The sequence below is a fragment of the Chrysemys picta genome, chromosome 4 (assembly GCF_011386835.1).
Source record: "Chrysemys picta bellii isolate R12L10 chromosome 4, ASM1138683v2, whole genome shotgun sequence".
Taxonomy (NCBI): domain Eukaryota; kingdom Metazoa; phylum Chordata; order Testudines; family Emydidae; genus Chrysemys; species Chrysemys picta.
Window position 1 is genome coordinate 17,978,052 of NC_088794.1, and position 25,506 is coordinate 18,003,557.

The 25,506-nt window shown below is 45.2% G+C and overlaps 1 protein-coding gene across 1 annotated transcript in view; it reads right to left on the reverse strand.

The window, feature by feature from the left end:
• The window catches only part of LOC135982814 (complement receptor type 2-like), a 67,452-nt gene extending 42,474 nt beyond the window's left edge, over positions 1–24,978 (reverse strand). The window contains exons 1-13 of the mRNA XM_065591018.1: positions 24,752–24,978; positions 16,561–16,749; positions 15,402–15,605; positions 14,269–14,457; positions 12,822–13,004; positions 10,450–10,629; positions 9,838–10,041; positions 8,276–8,464; positions 6,573–6,755; positions 4,204–4,383; positions 2,398–2,580; positions 1,295–1,480; positions 406–585 (exon numbers count right to left, since the gene is read on the reverse strand). Coding sequence (XP_065447090.1) covers positions 406–585; positions 1,295–1,480; positions 2,398–2,580; positions 4,204–4,383; positions 6,573–6,755; positions 8,276–8,464; positions 9,838–10,041; positions 10,450–10,629; positions 12,822–13,004; positions 14,269–14,457; positions 15,402–15,605; positions 16,561–16,749; positions 24,752–24,830 — 2,329 coding nt within the window. The 5' untranslated portion in view covers positions 24,831–24,978. The remainder of the gene's footprint in view (positions 1–405; positions 586–1,294; positions 1,481–2,397; positions 2,581–4,203; positions 4,384–6,572; positions 6,756–8,275; positions 8,465–9,837; positions 10,042–10,449; positions 10,630–12,821; positions 13,005–14,268; positions 14,458–15,401; positions 15,606–16,560; positions 16,750–24,751) is intronic.
• Positions 24,979–25,506: the final 528 nt, after the last annotated feature.

Below are 25,506 nucleotides of genomic sequence, written 5' to 3' on the forward strand. Positions count from 1 at the left end.
TTGCGTTCCCTTCCTTATCCTATTAAATATATATTGCATTGATAAATATTTGCTTCTTTGGGTTCCCTTCCACGGTATAGCCAGGGGAGTTTCAGCGATGCATGATTAGTCATAATTAGCATCTATTTTTGACGTACTTTCCTAATTAATCCTCATAACACCTCTTCAAGGTAGCTGGGATCCACAATCTCCATTTTTACAGATGGGAAATGGAGGCAGAGAGGAGAAATCCCTTGCTCAAGTCACCCAGGGAGACTGGCCCGGGGCAGGAAGAGGGTAAGAACTCAAGGGCCTTGGATTCCAGTGCTGTGCTCAGACCACCTCTCCCCCTATGGTGCTGTTACTAGGGCTCAGCGTGCACGTGCCAGCCCAGTCCCCATACCTCAGTTCATCATTTACACTGACCGGGCTGACAACTTGGCACAGGAGGATTCCAGGTGTTGTCATCCTGACATTGACTCACTCGACTGCCATGGAGCAGGTAGCCTTCCGGGCAAGAGAACTGAACAGTGACACCGTATGTGAACGCTTGCCTTGTAGTCGTCACTCTTCCATTTCCAATCTCTGGCCTCGGACAGCGAACCACTGAGGGAAAACAACAAAACGGTTGGGGGTAATTTTTATATGTTTGACAACAGGGCTCTGTGGTGGAGGAGGTTCAGTGGTGGTTCCAGGCCAACAGTTTAGGTGGGGCACTGTAACCTTCCTTAGCTGCTCTCTAGCTCTGCCTGGGGCTGGTATCTCAGAGCCCATTCGCAAATCCCCTGATGCACCTGCCAGGCTGTACATGTTAAGCATCTCCTGCATGCAGGGGAATCCTGCTGCTCCTACAGCGCTCACTATTCCGTGTGGGCTGCAAGAACAGCTGCCCCTGCTGGGATCCTTCAGGTGGAAGATCTAGCTGGTTATTTTAACAGCTGTGGGATCTATTCAGCTCTGGCAGTTTGCAGCTAACACAGCAGTCGAGCCATCTGCACTCCAGGGTGGGGTTTGCCACCAGACTAGGAGGGATAATGCACCTCCCAAAGCTTTAGTTTCCACCCAGGGATCCATACGGATGGGGATACCTGGGGTCAGTGCAGCCTGGGTGCCATAGCCACACCCCCTCCTGGCTTTTCACCACCCACGTCAGCGATAATCCTGGACTTCAAAGAGGATTGTGGGAGGGATTAGGAGCGGCAGACAGCTCTGCTCATTTTCAGCCCCACTTACAAAAAGTGTTGGGACGTTATACCTGGGTCTCCAGAAAGTACCCTCTACCCTTTGTAATTTAGAGTCATGGAGAATGACTTACCTTTGCACTGCGGGGCAGGTCCGCTCCACATCATATTTACCCCATCAGATGTGCAATAAATGGAGGACTCTCCAATCAGTGATAAACTGTCTCCACAGCTATAGGTCACTTGTGATTCATAGGGGAAATATTCCTTCATCCCACCATTGTGCAGCCCATTCATGAGAGTTGGAGGTTGGCCACATGCTACAAATGGATAGAAACAATGTAAGGCCTGATGCTCCTCTCACTGACTCAGGCAAAACTAGGGCAGCCCATGAAGTTAGAGGGGAATCCAGCACTTGGTATTTAGACCACAGGTAAATTCTCTTTAATGGGGGCTGTTGATGCTCAGCTGCTTGAAAGATCAGTATATTGGTCAGACCACCCCCCCCCCCCATAGTGCTTAATCCTTTCAGAATCGCCTAGGGAAACATCCCAACCCTCCTCCAACCTACCAACCCTCCCTGAGTCCCCCAACACGGGTCTCGGTCCCACTGCCCACAACATCTCCCTCAGTGTAAGAACTACCCCACTGCTCCCGCCCATCCATACCGAATGAAGAAGGGGAGTGATTGTAGAGGATGTTATAAGGGTTCTGAGCCAGGACTAATGGGAGGAAATTAAGAAAAGGAAATTTTAGGCTGAACATTAGGCAGTGCTTAATTTGTAATTAAAGAGGTGCCGGGGCTCAAACAATTTTTTTTTTTTTACTTTCATAACAGATGCAGCAAGCCCAGAGGTGCCGGGGCTGAGCCCTGGCACAAATTAAGCAATGACATTATGAAAAAACTTACTGAAAGTGAGATCTAAGACTCTTCAATAATCTAAGAAAAGGGGTGAGAGTCCCTTTGGCTGACACTTTTAACCTTCAGCCAGAAGCAGGCCTGGAGATTAGACTGTAGGGAATACTGAGATGTTGAGCCCCCTCCCCCAGAATTGGACGAGGTCATTGGATAGAAGACAGATGAAAAAGCCCTTTGGTTATGTATTAATAACCTCTGAGGATCCTTCTAATACACCCCCCTAAATGCTGAAATAGCCTTCCCACCATTGTTACTACGATCAGTGGCGGCATATTTCTTCTGAATGGTAGATTCTCTTCTCTTCTCGTTTATACTCACATTTATCACAAAATGGTACTGGAGGGTGCCACATCCCATCGCTCCAGCACACAATCCCCTCACTGCCTCGGAGGATGTAGTCAGGATCACATTGAAACACAACACGGTTGGCATATGTATATTCAGTTTTCACTGGAGAGATCTGTTTTCCATTTTCAACCACTGGCTTTGGACAACGAGTCTCTGAGCAACACCAACAGAGTTTTAGATGTTTTTGCTCAGAATAAGACAGAAGAAAAAGCTCACAGTAGAGACATTTTCTACAATAGAGACTTTATCAGCAAGGTCTGAACCCTTTACAAGAATCTGAACACTGACACTAACATCAATTTCCTTAACTTTTTTTTTTATTTATTTAAAGACCCTAGTTTCTAAAGGAAGTTTTGTTTCATGGGTGTCACAGTAAAAGGAAGATGGCTTCTAAGAGTGTCTTCTCCGAAAGCTCTGTAGAATATACCAGAAGGTCACTGCAGGATGGTGCAGTGACAAGGTTTTACCGTTCTGAGTTTCGGATGGTTGAGTGAGACTCTTGAGTGGCACAGCCACACGTTACTTACACAGGCCATATTCAATGCTAACAGAGCCTTTATACCACAGCACACTGGCTTGAATTCGGGATATGCCATGGGTTACGGCTAATCATTTAACTGGTGCTGTTTTTATTTTATTTATCTTCCATCCGTAAAACCAGGATCTTAGACTATGTCTACACGGTGAGAAAAGACCCTTGGTGTGGCTATGTCTGGCTTGGGTCAGTTGACTCAGGCTCATTCTGGTGCTTGGGCTGTGGGGTATAAAATTGCAGTGCAGGGGTTTGGGTTTGGACTGAAGCCTGGGCTCTGAGACCATGCGCGGAGGGAGAGTCTCAGAGCTTGGGCTCCATCCTGAGCCTCAAAGTCTACCCTGCAATTTTTAGTCCCATAGTCTGGGCCTGAGTCAGCTGACCCAGGCTGAGACTTGGTTATGTGGGTGTTTTTTAATCACAGTGTAGACATACGCTCTTGCAGAACATCTGATCCATGATACTAACGGTAAGTAACCTCAAAATTACCTAAAATAGCTAATGTAACTACATAGATAAGGCTGATATCTCAGGACCTGGTAGGTCCTAATAGTAAGTGTTTGTCCCACTAGAAAGGGGGATTCTTGGATTTTAAACCATATCTAGCACCCACCTATTTCTAGCCCCGATAGCTTACCAGACATTCTACTTCAATCCTTTCAGTGGTGCAGAACTGAATTTTTATTATTGCCCATCCTGAGCCTCAAGCCAGTGTAATCCTGAGGGGTTGGAGGGGCTTGGAAATACCATATTTTGGGGGGGAAGGAACATTTGCCACAGTATTTTAAGTTATGTATGTAATGTGTGTGTGTGTGTGTGTGTGTGTGTGTGTGTGTGTGTGTGTGTGTGTGTGTGTGTGTGTGAGAGAGAGAGAGATGTTTGGGGCTGCTTATAAAATTGGGGTGTTCAAAGTTCTCCTATCTGATTAGGGCTAGTGGGCAGAGGAGAGCTGAGCAGGTGAAAAGTTGTACAATAAATGGAGTTCATCACATCACACTGGTACCACCATGTCTACGGTACAGACACATTCACACAGCCAATTGCTCAGTGTGTCCTGAACCAGATTTTCAGAGATGCTGAGCACCCACAACTCCAGCTGCAGTCAGAGATCTGCAGCTGCTCAACACCTGGGGGCCAGCCAGGCGCCAAAGTGTCTCCGCTCGCCCCGCAAGAAGGTATTAATAGCTCTTAAATTTAGATATCAACAAAAGCAAAAAAATTCAGGCAAAAATTGAGTTACTTACTTTGACAAAGTTCTGAGAGTTTAGACCACGTAAAATTTGTAAGACAAGTCACATGAGGAGATACTCCAGGGATGCGTATGTAACCAGGTTTGCAGGAGTAGGTCACTACGGTACCAACTAGAAACTCTCTCTGATCACTTCTGTCAGCGTACGCAAGAACTGGCGGGTAGGAACATCTCCCTAACAATCCAAAACAAGACAGGGACCTGTAAAAGTCATTTAACCCTGAAACCTATGGAGAATGAAGCGCTCTTATAAGAATGTGGCATGTGAGACCAGCTCTGGAAATCAGTGGCCTACATTCTGCTCACCACTGCACTGAGCACAGAATTTGGTTCAGTAACTGCAATAATATAAAACATGTAGGGCTGGATTGTGGGCTGGGGTACGCGACAATGCAGAGTTATGAGGAGACACAAACTGCAATGACTACCTGTTTCACAGAGGACAGTAATAGTAAGCAATGAGAAACATGAATAGCAGTAATGTGTAGAGAATTAGCGTGATGCTAGCCCCTGCATGGAATTAAAAGGAGAACTATTACATTGTTAAATACATCACCAGGCTTGAAAACAATACGTTTTCCCTTATGAAGAGATGGAATAAAGAGTTAGGATCGTACAGCAAATTTCCATTTGTATAGCACCTTTTCTGAGGACCTTTCTGAGGAGCTTTATAAACATCGGTGAGTGAATTCTCATCATACCCTTCTAGAGGTAGGGTCAGCAATGTTACCCCCATTTTACAGATGGGGGAACTGAGGCAGAGAGAGATTAAAGTCAAAAACTTCAAGTCTGACAGCTAATTAAGGATAGACAACTTGGGACCCCTAAGGATCATGATGTAATTACTCTATGTGTCTCCTGTGAAGGCAGGGAATTGATATCACCATATCAGAGTTCATACGAACAGAAGACAGTATTGGTATTTAATTATTGATAAACCATTGCATATGATATAAAATCATATGGTCACAGGGGGAACTAGCCTAATTAAGAAGGAAGCCCTGTCCATCTGTGCTTTGTTAATGGCCTTCTAAGGGGACTGGAGAAAAGACACACAGTCTACCTAAAGGGGCCAGTAGCAATTGGTAAGGGTAGGTAGTAAGGGGAAGCAGAGATTGGGTCAGAGTTCTTGAGAGAACTGCTGGAGTTCTCTACAGCTTGCAGAGGAGAACTGGCTAGGAGAGCAGTGCAGGGAAGTTTGCCTATTGATCTCTTCCAGCCAAGAAAGAAGATCCAAGGAAAACATCTTGTGGGTCAATGTTTCAAATTAGAAACAGCGAGCTGAGGAAAAACCCAGAAGGGCATTAGGAATATGAGCACAAGGTGAGTGGCCGGGTTACTTTGCATTTTTGTGAAGGCCAGGGTAGGTGGACACTGCTTACTCTACTTGATTTGGGTTTTGAGTTCAGGTAAGGGATGTTGCGGAGAAATGTAGGAACCTGGCACTCTGTCTGAAGAGGGACGCTAAAGAAGAGGCTGTTTTTGGTATTAGAGATGTACTATGCTGTGACATTGCTATGACTTTGGATGGGTGGGACAGATATTCTGAAGCATTCATGTTAGTAAATTAGCCCTCAGCAGGGGTATTATCAGACTGAAAAAGAATTGCTGCAAGAATATTAACAAGGGGAAACTGAGGTAGGGTGCCTGTAGGGCCACTTCTAGTCAGGAGGGGCACTTCAGGAGGCCTGTCTTGTTACCACATATGACAATAAGGAATATCCATCTCTTATACTGTCACAGGAATACCTCTGGTGGTGTCTCATTTCTAAAATGAAAGTCACAGGCGCTTTCTTGCTCTCTTGCGTGAAAGGTGTTTTCTTTGTCCTCCCCGGAGCTGGGAAAGGACAGGCACCAAAACATTCCATAAACAAAAACCCAGATGTCAAAATCCAGCTTTTCCACTCTGCAGTCCTCCCAGTTTAGTGCCTGCAGATGAAGATTAACTGCCCCAGCATTTGAATTACCTCCCAAACCCAGAGCTGTTTTTATCTGGTGTTGACTGGCCTCAGACTCTGCTCTCCGCAGCAAGCCGCACCTGGTCTTTCAGTATTAAACCTGGGCAATTAGTCCCTGTCTTTTCTCACCAATTGCTTTCCCCTGGGGTCTGAACTCCCAAGCGTTCATTTGATTCCCAAAAGAAAGTGAGAAAGGAACTTCAACAGAAAAAGGCTGCAGCCTAGATAGACATAAAATGGAAGAAAGGAAGCCAGGGGAAAAAGACAGGCAGATAATCTAATACACACTATTCATATCACATTCATTCAATCATACCACATGCAACATAATGAGTTTTGTAGACTATAGAATCTTGACCCAATATAGACCCCCACAGAGCATCACCCTACTCTGTCACACACTTACCTAGGTCACAAATGGGTAGCTGCGGATACCACTTGCCATCAGCTTGGCATTGAATCTTATCAGCGCCCCTGAGGATGTAACCAGGATCACACTGAAACGTGACATTGGTTCTGTATGTATAGTTACGCGGAAGTGGAGATTTCAGGCTTCCATGTTGAATGTGTGGGACTGGACACTGAGTCTCTGCAAAACACCAAACAAGGTTTTCCAGATCCTTTTATTACTTAGAGCACATCTTTTAAAGTACCGATTAATCCTCCCCACACCTCTGCAAGGCAAATAAGGAAAGAAACTATTTTACAAACAGAGAAACTGAGGTAGAGCAGCAAAGAGACTTGCCCAAAGCCTGAGAGGAAGACAGTGGCAGAACCAGGATTAGAACTCGGAGGTCTTCATTGCCCGGCCATATGCTGGCACCGCACCACCTCTCCATACATTGTAGTTATTCAGTATCTGAGCGTGTGTGTCAGAGAAGTGGTCAGAGCATAGCCCATCATTATATACACCCCACTCACAAGCTGATACAGGAAAATTTCATCTACTGTCACCTACGCACTGGCTTTCTTTGCTGCTGTTGACTAGGCAGCTTTTGTTACAAGAAAACTCAAGAGTGACACTAGATGTAAATACAAATATTTTTGGAGTCATCCTTCCATTTTCAACCACTGAGGGAAAACAGCAGAGATGTTGGTGCTCAGTCTTCGACAGGGAACAAAGAAAGCCAAGACACATAGAGGACTGCTGGATCTATCTTCCAAGCAATCTGAACATTGTGAAAACACATGGCCACAAAAGAACATCACATTTTCTGAATCTTGCTGTTGACCTTTGTTTTTTAAGGAAAGTTCTTAATTCCACAGGCAATCCCAACAGATCATATCTTATTGCACTGGATTTGTGATGAAATTTGACTATTGGCAGGTCTCCTGGGGGGGGATTATGGGAATACTGGAGATGGGTCAATGCAGCATTCAATACATGAACAGCTTCCATGCTGCCCACTCCTCCCTGCAGCTTCCTGCTGCTAAATCAAGCCACCAGGATGATTTCAGCTTTTTGGATTCACTGTTCCTGCAAACGTACTGGTATTGCAGACAGGGAGGATTATAGGCTTAAGGGGATGCTGTCAGGACATCTGTGCTGGGAACCAGTAGCCAGAACAAAGGTCGTGCACAGGTGGTGGAGAAATCAGTGTGAAAGGAGGAAAAGCATTAGCTTGGATGTGAGTCAAACACCAGATCAAATATATGCAGGGCCGGCTGCAGCGTTTTTGCCGCCCCAAGCAGCGAAGAAAAAAAAAAAAAGCTGCGATTGGCGGCTGCTTTACCGTGCCGCTTCATTCTTCGCAACGGCAATTTGGCGACCGGTCTTTCCCTCCGAGAGGGACTGAGGAACCCGCCGCCGAATTGCCGCTCAAGACCCGGACATGCCACCCCCTTCCATGGGCCACCCCAAGCACCAGCTTGCTGACCTGGTGCCTGGAGCTGGCCCTGCGTATATGGGTGCTGGGTGAGAGAGGAAACTGGCAGCGTGCGTCTCAGGGAGTAGGCTGCTGGGAACATTGAAGGCACTGGAAAGGAGTGGTCAGCAATGGGATGGCAGAGGGCGGATGGGTTATGGGGACACATTGCGCAAAATCATTCAAGAATCTTTTCTACCCTTTCCCAATACAAGTCATTTTAGTGTAATGCAGAATGAGTTACCTTCGCACTGAGGGGTAGGCTCGCTCCAGGTTGGAGTGACCTCATCACCAGCGATACACTGAATGGAGGCTTTTCCAACAAGTGAGAAGCCTCTGTCACATCTGTATGTTACCGATGAGCCACCAACAAAATCTCTCTTGCCCCAGTCATTGTACTGGCCATGGGAGATGTTTGGGGGTTGGGAACAAACTAGAATTGAAGAGTAAAAAATACATTATTTATACAGTAGATAAAAATCTCTAAAAAGAAAAGGAGGTGACAGATTCCCAGCATTTCCTGATGCCATTACAGGAAAAAAAGAGTCTTTCCATAATACCTGAAAGAACACCCCAGGTATTTCCAACAACCTGCTATCTTGGTGTACATCTCTTGCTATGCATGGCATCAGGACAGCATGCACAAAAATGATGAAAAGATGGTTAAGTGTTTATAAGGCCAGGGCCGGCTCCAGGGTTTTTGCCACCCCAAGCAGCCAAAAAAAAAAAAAAAGAAAGCCGTGATCTTGATCTGCGGCGGCAATTCGGCGGGAGGTCCTTCGCTCTGAGCAGGAGTGAGGGACCATCCGCCAAATTGCCGCCGAATAGCTGGACGTGCCGCCCCTCTCTGGAGCGGCCGCCCCAAGCACCTGCTTGCCAGGCTGGTGCCTGGAGCCAGCCCTGTATGAGGCCATTCGGCTGCTGTTACTGTCATTCACATGCTTCGTGAACAGCACTGAAACACGGATGATGATGATCCAGAGAGATGCTGAACGCCTGCAGCTTCCATTGACTAGAAGGTCAGGCCTTGACTCAGTACATTGGCCCTGTTACACTTCCACTCCTCCAAATCCAGATCTGAACCTCTTCCAGCTGCTCAAAACTCTCCCAGCTTCCCAATCTTCCTCCAAGCTACCAAACCCTCCGAGTCCCCCAACAAACACCTCAGCTGCACCCCCACACCTCAACCTTCTCTGTAGATACACAGAGCCATCCTTATCCCCAACTGCCCATCTCTTCCAAACTAGCAAAGGGGGAGGTTAGTTAGTCCTATCCCCTTCACCCTATGTCTGATGGTTAATATAGTTTTTCTTAGTGGTTGGTTTTAGTCGTTGGAGGTCATCCATGGAATTAATACACATTTTATAGCATGATGCTAAACTAGTCCCAGGGCTGCTCATGTATATACACCCACAGCTCGGAAAATCCTCTGAGTGACCAAAATCCTCACAAGGCCTTTGGAAAATAATTAGATGCCTAAAACTCTTTTCAGGTGCTAAGCATTTTGAGACCTGAGCCCCTCCGCCCCCGAACAGACACAGAGCTGCAGTTTGCATTTGCACCACTATCCTCTCTTAAGAGGAGCATAGGGGGATAGCATCTTTAATCTGTAGCAGGAGCTCCATACAACCCCCAGTAACAAAGGCTGCTCTGAGATGCACTGAATCTCAGGGTCCCAGCCTGTAGAGGACTGGGGCATACTCAGGCTGGCCTAGCAGTCACAGCTGGGCTGAGGATTGCCCACCAGGGACAGGAGACACCAGGGCAGAGCTGGAAGAATGACAGTTCTCCACCATTTATACTGACCTGGTTCGCAAACTGGTACGGCAGGATCCCATCTGCCATCATGTTTGCAGTGAATCTGAGCATTTCCGTTGATACGGCCTTTGATACCATATCCAAAATCACATTGAATTGTAACACTATCCCCAAATGCATAGGTCTCCTCTCCAGGTCTAGGCATCGGTGTCTGTATTCCGTTGTTAACGTCTGGAGCTGGACAACGAACTTCTGAGAAACACCAACAACAGCAACCGCATTAAATCACAACAAAGAACTGTGTGGCTGCAGATTCGTTTTACCAGGTGGAGCTGAAAGCTTTTCAAGCTATAGAAATTTGGCATTTCCTTGATATTGAGCATGTGAAAAGTTGTACAATAAATGCAGTTCATCACATCACACTGGTATCACCATGTCTACGGTACAGACACATTCACACAGCCAATTGCTCAATGTCTCTTGGACCAGATTTTCAGAGGTGCTGAGCACCCACAACTCCAGCTGCAGTCAGATCTGCAGGTGCTCAGCAACTGGAGGCCAACCAGGCCCCAAAGTGCCCCCCCATAAGCTCTTAAATTGCTCTTACATTTGTATATAAACTAAAGCAAAGAAAACTCAGCTGAAAATTGAGTTACTTACTCTGACATAGTTCTGAGAGTTTAGACCACGTAAAATTTGTAAGACAAGTCACATGCGGAGATACTCCAGGGATGCGTGTGTAACCTCGTCTGCAGGAGTAGGTCACTATGGTACCAACTAGAAACTCTCTCTGATTGCTTCTGTCAGCATATGCAAGTACTGGCGGGTAGGAACATCTCCCTAACAATCCAAAACAAGACAGGGACCTGTAAAAGTCATTTAACCCTGAAACCTATGGAGAATGAAGCGCCCTTATAAGAATGTGGCATGTGAGACCAGCTCTGGAAATCAGTGGCCTACATTCTGCTCACCACTGCACTGAGCACAGAATTTGGTTCAGTAACTGCAATGATATAAAACACCTAGGGCTGAATTGTGGGCTGGGGTACGCGACGATGCAGAGTTATGAGGGGACACAAACTGCAATGACTACCTGCTTCACAGGGGACAGTAATAGTAAGCAATGAGAAACATGAATAGCAGTAATGTGTAGAGAAGTAGCGTGATTCTAGCACTTGCATGGAATTAAAAGGAGAACTGTTACGTTGTTAAATACATCACCAGGCTTGAAAACAATACGCTTTCCCTTATGAAGAGAGGGAATAAAGAGTTAGGATCGTATAGCAAATTTCCATTTGTATAGCACCTTTTCTGAGGACCTTTCTGAGGAGCTTTATAAACATCGGTGAGTGAATTCTCATCATACCCTTCTAGAGGTAGGGTCAGCAATGTTACCCCCATTTTGCAGATGGGGGAACTGAGGCAGAGAGAGATTAAAGCCAAAAACTTCATGTGTGACAGCTAATTAAGAGTAGACAACTTGGGACCCCTAGGGATCATGCTGTAATTACTCTATGTGTCTCCTGTGAAGGCAGGGAATTGATATCACCATATCAGGGTTCATACGAACAGAAGACAGTATCCGTATTTAATTATTGATAAACCATTGCATATGATATAAAAGCATATGGTCACAGACAGGACTAGCCCATTTAAGAAGGAAGCCCTGTCCATCTGTGCTTTGCAAATGGCCTTCTAAGGGGACTGGAGAAAGGACACACAGTCTACATAAAGGGGCCAGTAGCAATTGGTAAGGGTAGGTAGTAAGGTGAAGCTGAGATTAGGTCAAAGGTCTTGAGAGAACTGCTCAAGTTCTCCAAGGAACAAAAGTGGTTAGCAGCTTGAGGAAGAGAACCAGGAAAAGCTCAAGGCTAAGAGAGCAGTGGAGGGAAGTTAGTCTATTGACCTCTTCCGGCCAAGAAAGAAGATCCAAGGAAACCATCTTGTGGGTCAGTGTTTCAAACTAGGAACAAGGAACTGAGGAAAAACCCAGAAGGGCATTAGGAATATGAGCACAAGGTGAGTGGCCGGGTTACTTTGCATTTTTGTGAAGGCCAGGGTAGGTGCACACTGCTTACTCTACTTGATTTGGGATTTGAGTTCAGGTAAGGGATACTGCGGAGAAATGTAGGAACCTGGCACTCTGTCTCAAGAGGGACGCTAAAGAAGAGCCTGTTTTTGACATTAGAGATGTACTCTGTTATGACTTTGGATGGGTGGGGCAGATATTCTGAAGCATTCATGTTAATGAATTAGCCCTCAGCAGGGGTATTATCAGACTGAAAAAGCATAGCGGCAAGATCATTAACAAGGGGAAACTGAGGTGGGTGCCTGCACAGCCACTTCTAGTCAGGAGGGGCACTTCAGGAGGCCTGTCTTGATACCACCTATGACAATAAGGAATCTCCATCTTCTACACTATCACAGGGATACCTCAAGGTGGTGTCTCATTTGTAAAATGAAAGTCACAGGTGCTTTCTTGTTTTCTTTGTCCTCCCCGGAGCTGGGAAAGGACAGGCACCAAAACATTCCATGAACAAAAACCCAGATGTCAAAAATCCAGCTTTTCCACTCTGCAGTCCTCCCAGTTTAGTGCCTGCAGATGAAGATTAACTGCCCCAGCATTTGAATTACCTCCCAAACCCAGAGCTGTTTTTATCTGGTGTTGACTGGCCTCAGACTCTGCTCTCCGCAGCAAGCCGCACCTGGTCTTTCAGTATTAAACTCGGGCAATTAGCCCCTGTCTTTTCTCACCAATTGCTTTTCCCAGGGGTCTGAACTCTCTGACGTTCATTTGATTCTCGAGAGAAAGTGAGAAGGGAACTTCAACAGAAAAAGGCTGCAGCCTAGATAGACATAAAATGGAAGAAAGGAAGCTGGGGGAAAAAGACAGGCAGATAATCTAATACACACTATTCACATCACATTCATTCAATCATATCACATGCAACATAATGAGTTTGATAGACTATAGAAACTTGCCCCAATATAGACACCCCACAGAGCATCACCCTACTCTGTCACACACTTACCTGGGCCACAAACGGGTAGCTGCGGATACCACTTGCCATCAGCTTGGCATTGAATCCTATCAGCGCCCCTGAGGATGTAACCAGGATCACACTGAAACGTGACATTGGTTCTGTGTGTATAGTTATGTGGAAGTGGAGATTTCAGGCTTCCATGTTGAATATGTGGGACTGGACACTGAGTCTCTGCAAAACACCAAACAAGGCTTTCCAGATCCTTTTATTACATAGTGCACATCTTTTAAAGTACTGATTAATCCTCCCCACACCTCTGTAAGGCAAATAAGGAAAGAAACTATCTTACAAACAGAGAAACTGAGGCAGAGCAGCAAAGAGACTTGCCCAAAGCCTGAGAGGAAGACAGTGGCAGAACTGGGATTAGAACTCGGAGGTCTCCATTGCCCGGCCATGTGCTGGCACCGCACCACCTCTCCATACATTGTAGTTATTCAGTATCTGAGTGTGCGTGTCAGAGAAGTGGTCAGAGCATAGCCCATCATTATATACACCCCACTCACAAGCTGATACAGGAAAATTTCATCTACTGTCACCTACGCACTGGCTTTCTTTGCTGCTGTTGACTAGGTAGCTTCTGTTACAAGAAAACTCAAGAGGGACACTATATGTAAATACAAACATTTTTGGAGTCATCCTTCCATTTTCAACCACTGAGGGAAACAGCAAGGATGTTGGTGCTCAGTCTAAAACAGGGAACAATGAAAGCCAAGACACGTAGAGGACTGCTGGATCTATCTTCCAAGCAATCTGAACATTGTGAAAACACATGGCCACAAAACATCATATTTTCTTAATTTTGCTGTTGACCTTTGTGTTTAAGGAAAGTTCTTAATTCCACAGGCAATCCCAACAGATCATTTCTTATTGCCCTGGATTTGTGATGAAATTTGACTATTGGCAGGTCTCGGGGGGGGGGGGGGGGAGGATTATGGGAATACTGGAGATGGGTCAATGCAGCATTCAATACATGAACACCTTCCATGCTGCCCGCCCTCCCTGCAGCTTCCTGCTGCTAAATCAAGCCACCAGGATGATTTCAGCTTTTTGGATTCACTGTTCCTGCAAACGTACTGGTAGTGCAGACACGGAGGATTATAGGCTTAAGGGGATGCTGTCAGGACAGCTGTGCTGGGAACCAGTAGCCAGAAAAAGGGTCAGGTACAGGCGGTGGAGAAACCAGTGTGAAAGGAGGACTAGCATTAGCTCGGATGTGGGTCAAACAGCCGATCACATATATGGGTGCTGGGTGAGAGAGGAAACTGGCAGCGTGAGTCTCAGGGAGTAGGTTTCTGGGAACATTGAAGGCACTGGAAAGGAGTGGTCAGCAATGGGATGGCAGAGGGCGGATGGGTTATGGGGACACATTGCACCAGATCATTCAAGAATCTTTTCTACCCTTTCCCAATACAAGTCATTTTAGTGAATGAGTTACCTTCGCACTGAGGGGTAGGCTTGCTCCAGGTTGGAGTGACCTCATCACCAGTGATACACTGAATGGAGGCATTTCCAACAAGTGAGAAGCCTCTGTCACATCTGTAAGTTACCGATGAGCCAACAACAAAAACTCTCTTGCCCCAGTCATTGTACTGGCCATGGGAGATGTTTGGGGGTTGGGAACAAACTAGAATTGAAGACAGAAAAATACATTATTTATACAGTAGATAAAAATCTCTAAAAAGAAAAGGAGGTGACAGATTCCCAGCCTTTCCTGATGCCATTACAGGGAAAAAACAGTCTTTCCATAATACCTGAAAGAACCCCCCAGGTATGTCCAACAACCTGCTATCTTGGTGTTCATCTCTTGCTGTGCATGGCATCAGGACAGCATGCACAAAAATGATGAAAAGATGGTTAAATGTTTATGTGGCCATTCGGCTGCTGTGACAGTCATTCACATGCTCCGTGAACAGCACTGAAACAGGGATGATGATGATCCAGAGAGATGCTGAACGCCTGCAGCTTCCATTGACCAGAAGGTCAGGCCTTGACTCAGTAAATTGGTCCTATTACACTTCCACTCCTCCAAATCCAGATCTGAACCTCTTCCAGCTGCTCAAAGCTCTCCCAGCTTCCCAATCTTCCTCCAAGCTACCAAACCAGCCGAGTCCCCCAAACACCTCAGCCCCACACCCACAACTGAAGCTTCCCGTAGATACACAGAGACATCCTTATCCCCAGCTGCCCATCTCTTCCAAACTAGCGAAGGGGAAGGTTAGTTAGGGTGACAATAATTGGATGCCTAAAACTCTTTTCAGGTGTTGAGCATTTTGAGACCTGATCCCCTCCACCCCTCAGACACAGAGCTGCAGTTTGCATTTGCACTACTATCCTCTCTTAAGAAGAGCATAGGGGGATAGCATCTTTAATCTGTAGCAGGAGCTCCATACAACCCTCAGTAACAAAGGCTGCTGTGAGATGCACTTTATCTCAGGGTCCCAGCCTGTAGGGCCTAGGGCATACTCAGGCTGGCCTAGTAGTCACAGCTGGGCTGAGGATTGCCCACCAGGGACAGGAGACACCAGGCCAGAGCTGGAAGAATGGCAGTCATCCACCATTTTTACTGACCTGGTTCACAAACTGGTACGGCAGGATCCCATGTGCCATCATGTTTGCAGCTAATCTGAGCATTTCCGTTGATACTGCCTTTGAGATCATACCCAAAATCACATTCAATTGTAACTTTGTCCCCAAACGCATAGGTCTTCTCTCCAGGTCCTGGCATCGGTGTCTGTGTTCCGTTGTTAACATCTGGAGCTGGACAACGAACTTCTGAGAGACACCAACAACAGCAACCGCGTTAAATCACAGCAAAGACAATTGTGTAGCTGCAGATTCATTTTACCAGGTATATCTGAAAGCTTTGCAAGCTATAGAAAATTGGCATTTCCTTGACATTGCTGAAGAGGTTTGGTTTGAGAGAAAGTTTTATCTCCTGGGCCTTCATTTTCACTGTTCTTATGGGCAGCTGTTCTGATTGCAGCTGGCAGGGTATTTTTGGCCTTCATCACAGATAAACTCAGTGATTAGCAGCTGCTGTGTTATAGCCATACTATGTATAAGAAAGCAGGTGATATGCTGTGATCTATCTTGATCGCTATCTACTTTAGGTGCAGATGGAGATGCTGGATGGGGGCAACAGATCTGTCCGTAAGCATAGAAATGTAAAAGTGGCAGATTTTAAGAGGCACAACAGGGAATTCATAGCCCTGGGGTGTATGCAAACTTTAAGGTGCCTTTGTACCTTCCAGTACTGGACTGCTCCACACAGACAGCCCTGGGGACCTGTGCGCAGCTGCCTATGGGTTTGGCTTCAGCTTTACCCAGAATCTCTGCAGGGCTATGTGCTGTGAAATGCCCCAACACACCCCTCCCACTGGCACACCACTTACTTCAAGCCTTGCAAGAGGATTCTGGGAAGACAGCCCTATTGTTGTCTTTGAGTGGAGTCCTCTTCTGGACAGATCCGGGGCATTTAAAGACCTGTTTTGTCACTCTGGACCTTTTACTTGGCGTAAAGGGGCCAGACTGGGAGTGAGGTTCGCACCTCAAATTGCTAACCATAATCCCCAGCGTTAGCAGGGAGAGAAGACCCTGACTATCCCTCCTTTTCTCTCTCACCCCATCTCTACACTTTGAACCATACACACGCTGACTAGAAGCACAATCTCCCTATTGGTGTTAAATTTGCTCAATTAAAACAAAGATAATTTAGCCAAATACTTACTCTGACAAAAGTTCGGCGCTGAAGACCATGTCGAATTTTGAAGACAAGTAATACGCCCTTGCCTTAGTCCAGCGATCAGCTTATAACCTGGGTGGCAGCCATATTTAATCACCATCCCAGCTGGAATCAATGTGCCAACACTAGTCTTCCGAACAGCATTGGGAATGTCAGGTGGATCAGCACAATAACCTAAGGGTAAAACATGAAGCATATAAGGACATACTTAGCCAGGAAAACCTATTGAGGTGAAATCTCCTCGACAAGAATGTGATGTGAGAGACATAGCTGGGGAAAATCAGAGGTCCATATTCTACCCTCTCTCGCTCAGATCCATGCAATCCCATTGCTCAGAATTTAACTCAAGTCATTGCAAGGAAACTGCTTAGAAAATACAAGAAAAACAAATGGGAATATGGGTGGCAGTCACTATAGGATTCTAGCCTGCGTTTGGAATTAGAAAGGGAAATGCAAGGCCCTACGCTAAACCAGACAGTGTTTCTGTTTGTCTGTAACATGCAGTGTTATTGTAGTCATCATGGTCCCATGATATTAGAAAGAGACAAGGTGGGTGAGGGAATGTCTTTGATTGGTGAGAGACACAAGCTTAGAGCTTGCACAGAGCTCTTCTTCATGTTGGTAACATGATCACTTCTGAACACCACATCCAATCAATTCCAAACGTTCTAGGCATCAGTAGGCAGAAGCCTATTGATTTTGGTGGAATGTGGACAATCGGAAAAGGGACGAGGAGCAAACAGAGCTTCTTGCATCTGGTAATTGTCAATAGATCAAAGAACTGGTTGATCTCATCCATTAACACCTTCTAGCATAATACCTGCCATGTCAACACTGCCTGTTCTCCCAGTACCATTTAAAACCGGAGGGCAAACTACAGCTGTCAGGGCTTTCAATCCGGCCCGTGGGAAACAGAGCGGGGTGGGAGGGTGGCTCACAGGGATCTCGTGGTGGAGAATGGAGGAACAAAAGAAGCCCAGTGGTGCGTGCAATGAGCTCAGCCTACAGACGTAACCAAGTGTCCAAACCACAAGTTAATTTCAAACTATAGAATGGTTTAAACCGGAATCCCTGTTTTCAACAGTAAAGTCATTTAACAGCAGCATCATGGGGCTGTCTCAGCTCAGTGAGATTCAGGCTTATACTGCCGTGACAATTTCCTCTTTTTTAAAAAACAAAACATCAGACTGGTTGCACCACTGCACTGGGTGTCAGTTCCATGCACATCCCCACAGGCAAGCCAGAAGCACTCCTGTTCCTGAGCCAGCTCGTACACCTAGCCTCAGTCAGGCTGGGCAGACTTCGCACTGCAGATCCCGCATGGAGAGTCTCTCACCAAGTCAGTTATGCTCAGTAGTAATTACATTAGCAGTGGTCCTATTCCGGTCACAATCACACTGATCAGGCACCAGGGAAATGCTGGTCACTGTTAGAAGTTAGAACCCCCTATTCATCTCCCCCCTTAGTCTCCTCTTTTCCAAGCTGAAAAGTGCTAGCCTCTTTAATCTCTCCTCATATGGGACCTGTTCCAAACCCCTAATCATTTTAGTTGCCCTTCTCTGAACATTTTCTAATGCCAGTATATCTTTTTTGAGATGAGGAGACCACATCTATACGCAGGGCCGGCTCTACCATTTTTGCCTCCCCAAGCAAAAAAAAAAAAAAAAAAAAAAGAAAAGCTGCTCGGACTCTGCCGCCCCTTATCATGTGCTGCTCCAGGCAAGTGCTTCCTCCGCTGGTGCCTGGAGCCGGCCCTGGTTACTGCCCTGCATGGATGGGAGCAAAACATGTTGCTTTACTGTGTAAAGACCAGGGCTGTGGCATGGTTTGGTACAAGCTGCTGGACAGATGACACCAAATGCACTTTATAACTTGGTCAGCTCGCTACAGTATGATCCCTGGCACAATAGAGTTGGAAGCATAGTGGGTCCTTTTGTTTTCAACATCAGATTTTCAACTCAAATGTCTCATGATTTCTCAAACTGAAAGACACACTGGTTTTTAGATGAGAAATCTTTGATGTTATTTTAGCCTGGCATTTGTTTTCAGTCGTAGTTTTTATCATCATATTTTAAAATATTTAAAAAGCATATATTGAAGGGCACCAAAAATAATGCTGGTTTGGTCCTTTTACTTCTTTACTTGGTTTTCATTTATATTGTACACACACAGTGCCCATTCTAAACTCGGTACCCTCAATGCTCATTTTAAAAATATACAACATAACACTCTGCAATCAGATCCCCAATTATCCCAGCACAGCACTCAACAACAAAAACCCACTCAAGCCCTTCAACAACAAAAACCTAGCATTGCTCCCATTACACAGTTTCTCAAATTTCCTTTTAATTCTAGCAGCATGAGAGATCACCTCAAAGTTGAAATTGACAATCCGTATTTCATTTAATAACAGCTCCTAAAAGCCAGATATATTTCTGTTACAGAAAATGTTGCCAAGAAAGATACTTACGCACTTTATGTGCACATTTACTACTTTTTTTGTCAGTTGAATGGGCTGTACAAATAATATGTCTAGATTAGGACTAGCTATGCCTACAAAATTCTCTCTAATAGGCCTAACTACTCTTTTTATTTAAGTTACCTCAAGGGTTTGTTCAGTTCTTACACTGTGAATTCTGAGCAAAGATTATCTCACTACAAGCCTGATCCAAAGCCTATTTAAGTCACAGGAATATTTCCATTTGCATTCGATATGTTTGGACAACATCTGGTCCAAATTGCAGGCACTACTATAATACTTTAGTATTTCTTTACTCTATGAGTCTTCACATTTTTGTTTACATTCTGATGTCCCTCTGAGCCACACAAATAATAGGAAAAAAAGTTAACATGTTGTTCAACTGGAACTTTATAGCCTAAACAGATGTGATAGCTATTGTCGATGGCAGCTTTTCTTTGGGTTCCAGCTAATATCAGACTAACAGGTTCAGAAACAAATGCAGATTTAAAGATTGTCATTCAAATCTCCTTTTCAGATTTTCTTCCCTGGGAAGCCAATACACTAGATATGTTAACTATTTCCTTGTATTTAAGTCAGACAGCTTCATTATTTTTCTTTACAAAAATCACGTACATTAAAATGTTGATGAAAAATAGAAACATTTGTGAATACATTTAAAATGGACTTTAAAATTGAATTTGTAGCCATTCCCTAGCAATTAAAATATGGATATCGTTTCACATTTGACAGTGACCAGAGATCTACATTGTTTAGGCCTAATCCTATGGATATTTAAGTACCTGAGTAACTTTTTGTACATGAGTATGCCCACTAAGTCAATGACATTACATGTGTAAAGTTGCACATAGACATAAGTATTTGCAAGACAGGGAATTGAGTATAGCTAAGCAAAATGTTAAGCATATGTATGAGCATGGTATGTAAAATTAGGCTCAAACCATCTAATTTAGCATTATCCCTGAAGCATCTAAATCTGTTCTTCTGTGTGTTTTAAATTTTACTTCAGGTACTACAAAGAAATAGCAAGTCCTCCATTATGGTACGTTGCTTTTAAAATACCTTAGTATATTTCTCTACATTAAATATAAAAGATTAATTCTGTGTTATACTCTGTATTAGAATTCTGTGACCTGTACTACAAATTAAAAACATTTATTTCAGCGCTCCTTGAAACGTAGTGAAAAAAAATGAGAAATTATTATTTTCAGTTGCTGAAGGGTTCTTTTTAAGCACACTAGAAAAATATATCTGTCTTAGACACTTAAAACTACTCCAGCAGCCTGGTAAGTCAGCCTGTAGCACTCAGCGATATAAAATCAACATGCTGCAGCCATTCAGTTGTGCCACACTGCATACCCAAAAGAAAAATAACATAATTATGTGAGAAAGCAGACAGACAGGAAGATTTAGAGGTATTGGGTTTGTTTTGTTATTTTTTAATCCTTCCCATCACACCGTTCAATGTACTTTGTGAAAGAGGGAAGTGAGAAAACCCATCATGGATAAATTATAGAAACGAAGAAAAACACAGCTGTCTTAAGGTAACACTGTTCATTTCACAGTTTCTTAGCATAATCTGGTTTTATATATATTTATTTCCCCCCCTTATTTTAATTAGCATGAACAGCAGTATGATGGAACCATGCTCAAGTCTCCATAGTTAAATTGTGATAACCTCTTTTTTCAGCTCCATATAATTTTTGGTTAGAAAAAATTGAACTAGCCTGAAAATTGCCAGGTTTACTATGAAGACAAAAGAGTTTTGTCTATGAATTCTGAAGAAACTTGGTCATGCTGCTTTTTGAGTTACAAGGTCACTAAAATTACCACAACTTGAAACATTGGCCTTACAGCTCAAAATGTCTTGTCTCTGCACATTTGAGCATTCCATCCCCTTGCAAACTAGTATGAAAGAAGTATGCGAAGAAAAATAAGTTGCAATTAAATAAAGTTTAAATTGTTGCATCTAGTGAGTGTGCTGCCTATACGTACAGACATGGACAAGTTTTGCCCTGTAATGGCTGATTGCAAGTTAAGAAGACAATGAGTCCTTACACTCTTCGCAGCTAACAAAGAGTCCCCTTTGACTCAGGCAGCAGAAACCTGTGGCTTTGGTGCTGAAGCACCAAGGATCTTGTCCCAGCTTTGCAGGAACATATGATTTATCTAGTAATATGTGAGTTTATTTGCAGCAAAATGATTGCAGGGGTCACATCCTGCCCCAGTATCGCACTGAATGGACACCAGTCTGCTGTGAGTGGCCCCAATCACTGGTTCCCACATGCTTCTAAACTCACTGGCTGTTAGGGTGACCAGACAGCAAATGTGAAAAATCGGGACGGGGGTGGGGGGTAATAGGAGCCTATATAAGAAAAAGACCCAACAATCAGGACTGTCCCTGTAAAATCGGGACATCTGGTCACCCTACTGGCTCTAGATAGACTCTAGTTACGTTTCTAGCTCTGGGTCTTTAGGCACGCTCCCAGGCTCAGACCTTCTGTCCGAGCTCTTCCTGGGGATGTAGGACTCCTCAGCTCAGCTGCCGTAGACCCTGAAATCAGTGAATCAAACCTCCCAAATTCTCCCTTCCCCAGTCACTTGCACACAGTCCCTCAGGGTTCCACCTGGCTGTGGGCACTCTGGGCTTCTAGTTTAACCCCTTCAGGCAAGGAAGCAAGGAGCACAGGCCTTAACAACGGAATTTCTTTGCCACAGTCACTTTATTGTTAAAAGAAACCTAGAGAGAGGCACAGATCTTTGCAAAACAACAGAAGTTCTGCGATGTCCCCTTTAGTCTGATCTCACCCCTTCTGCGAGTCCAAGGTTTGTCAGTGTTTCAAGCTAAGCAGAGTCCCTCCTGCCTTCTCTCTCTCTCTCCAGCCAGACCATCTTACATGTGCTGATGGCCTGCCCCAATGCTCAGAGAAGCACCCCTCCCCTTAATTATAGTTTCTTTTGCCATGTGCATATTCTGAGAAGCTGCAGATCCACCAGCCATGCTGGTACCCCTGTGTAGAAAAAACATTGTTCCCTGGGGTTGGGCCAGCAGTTAAGAGACAATCAAAGTTGATGGCTCCAGATTGCTATGGTGGCTTCTCAATGATGATCTTTCAACCATGTGTTAAGCATCTTTCCTGGGAAGGTTGGCTATATGGAAAGCCACTTAATAACTTTGTCCAAGGCAAGGTTACAGGGCCGGCGCCAGGGTTTTTGCAGCCCCAAGCGACGGAAAAAAAAAAAAAAAGCTGCGATCGCGATCGGCGGTAGCTCCACAGCGCCGCTTTCTTCTTCGGTAGCAATTCGGTGGCAGGTCCTTCCCTCCGAAAGGGACCAAGGGACCCACCACCGAAGAGCCCGACATGCTGCCCCTTCCCCTTGGCCGCCCCAAGCACCTGCTTGCTGAGCTGGTGCCTGGAGCCGGCCCTGTCTATACGCAGTATTCAAGAAGTGGGCCTACCATGGATTTATATAAGGGCAATAAGATATTCTCCATCTTATTCTCTATGCCTTTTTGAATGATTCCTAACATCCTGTTTGCTTTTTTGACTGCCGCTGCACACTGTGTGAACATCTTCAGAGAACTATCCACAATGACTCCACGATCTCTTTCCTGACTAGTTGTAGCTAAATTAGCTCCCATTGTATTGTATGTATAGTTGGGGTTGTTTTTTCCAATATGTATTACTTTACATTTATCCACATTAAATTTCATTTGCCATTTTGTTGCCCAATCATTTAGTTTTGTGAGATATTTTTAAAGTTCTTCACAGTCTGCTTTGGTCTTAATTATCTTGAAGCAGTTTAGTATCATCTGCAAACTTTGCCACCTCCCTGTTTACCCCTTTCTCCAGATCATTTATGAATAAGTTGAATAGGATTGGTCCTAGGACTGACCTTTGGGGACCACCACTAGTTACCCCTCTCCATTCTGAAAATTTACCATTTATTCCTACCCTTTGTTCCCTGTCTTTTAACCAGTTCTCAATCCATCAAAGGATCTTCCCTCTTATCCCGTGACAACTTAATTTACATAAGAGCCTTTGGTGAGGGACCTTGTCAAAGGCTTTCTGGAAATCTAAGTACACTATGTCCACTGGATCCTCCTTGTCCACATGTTTGTTGACCCCTGCAAAGAACTCTAATAAATCAGTAAGACATGATTTCCCTTTGCAGAAACCATGTTGAATTTTGCCCAACAATTTATGTTTTTCTATGTGTCTGACAATTTTATCCTTTACTATTGTTTCAAGTAATTTGCCTGGTACTGACATTAGACTTCTCAGTCTGTAATTGCCAGGATCACCTCTAGAGTCCTTTTTAAGTATTGGCATTACATTAGCTATCTTCCAGTCATTGGGTACAGAAGCTGATTTAAAGGACAGGTTAAAACCATAGTTAGTAGTTCCATAATTTCACATTTGAGTTCTTTCAGAACTCCTCGATGAATGCCATTTGGTCCCGGTGACTTGTTACTGTAAAGTTTATCAATTAATTCCAAAACCTCCTCTAGTGACACTTCAATCTGTGACAATGCCTCAGATTTGTCACCTATAAAGGACAGCTCAGGTTTGGGAATCTCCCTAATATCCTCAGCCGTGAAGACTGAAGCAAAGAATTAATTTAGTTTCTCCGCAATGACTTTATCGTCTTTTCTTATTATATTTTTACACTGAATTTGGCAGTGTTTATGTGCCTTTCTATTTACCTCACTAGGATTTGACTTCCACTTTTTAAAAGATGCCTTTTTCTCTCTCACTGCTTCTTTTACATGGTTGTTAAGCCACGGTGGCTCTTTTTCAGTTCTTTTACTGTGTTTTTTAATTTGGGGTATACATTGAAGCTGGGCCTCTATTATGGTGTCTTTGAAAAGTGTCTCTGCAGCTTGCCACTGCCCAAACACAGGCTGCACGCAAGGCTGGTCAGTTTTGTTTGACAGCTCTGTGCGCGTGAACAGAATCACCCAGGGAACAGGCAGAGAGAACCTGCCCAGGCAGCCAGAAGCAGACAAAGAAGGAGCAGGAAAGCCAAGGAGATGGCAAGAAATGCACTGGTAATGTGGGCTGAGAGAAAATGGAGAGTGCGAGCTTTTCAGTAGTGTGCTGGCAGAAACAATGCTTGGAACTGTGAGCAAAAAACCTGTCTCCGGTGTGATTCCTGCTGTTTCGGGGAATCAGGACTTTTGTCTCCTTTCTCTGGGAATTAACAGGATTGCATCAGAGAAACACCGAGCTCGATCATCAATTTCTCCTTCTAACAGAAACAGCCTGCAAGACCCTGTGCATTGGCTAACGCTCAGGCCAAACAGTACTTTTCAACCTGTCGCGTCCAAGCATTTACAGTGTGAGCTCAACTTGAAACATGGGAGTCGCCCCATGGAAGTCAACACAACCTGTGTGCTTAAAGTTAAGCACGTGCTCAAGAGCTGTGTGGAATGGGGCCTTAAGGAAAGAAAAGCACCACCTCCGTTTGGAACTGCAGGAGAAACGTAGCAAGGCAGAGCTGGAATTTGGCCAGGAAACCAGGATCAGAGCGGTAAGGATGACATGGGATCTTCGGCGACCACAAGCACCAAGGAGCTTGCCCGAGGGAAGCAAAGGGAGATTCAAGGGGTGCGGCGGGCGGGCGAAGGGGAAAGTCAGGAGAGGGGAGAAGGTGGGGATGGGATTGAAGGGAGAGGCTCATCCTCCTACTCACTGAGAGCTCCCCCGGGCAGCAGCATGAGTACCAGAGTCCCCAGGAGCCGCAGGGTCCAGCCAGAGGGAAGTGACGTCATGGTGCCAGGTGAGTTCCCAGAGAATGGTGGTGACAGCGCAGTCCAGGCTGGGCTGCAGCCGCTCCTCAGCCCGCGCACTGTGCAACACGGACCCCAGGCATGGCCACCCGTAGGCACATGAGGCAAGGGGAAGTGGGAGTCCGTGCGCTGCACCTGCAGGGGCCCAGGAAGGGGATGGGCAGAGGGTGCACATGCTGCCCAGCCCCCTCTGTAGCGTAATGCTCATGGCACACAGGGGAAGGGGTAGAGCCGGATACAGCTGCAGTTAGTACCGTCACAGAGGCAGGCTGTGGTCACCCCCTCAGTATAGGAAACACCTGGGGGTGACAGCATTTCCTACCCCTGCCCCCTTCCAAGGGCTGGGCAGCATCAGAAGAATGAGACAGAGGGGTATTTATGTCTAGCACCCCCGCAGGCTGCACACGATTGTTCTTTCTTTACAGAGGGAGCTGCTGGCTGGTGTAAAGTTTGCAGAGAGAAGCACCTGCCATTGCAGCGCTGTACAGCTAAGGATTCTCCGGGGAAGGGAAACGCAGCATTGTTATTGTTCTGCTCTGGGGACAAAGTTATTCTGATACAGCAGCACGACGCCCCCCTGTGCTGATCAGCACCCCCAAACAGTGATGATTTCTGAAACACAAGAGGCAGTCCAGTTACCAAAGGATCCTTTCTACTT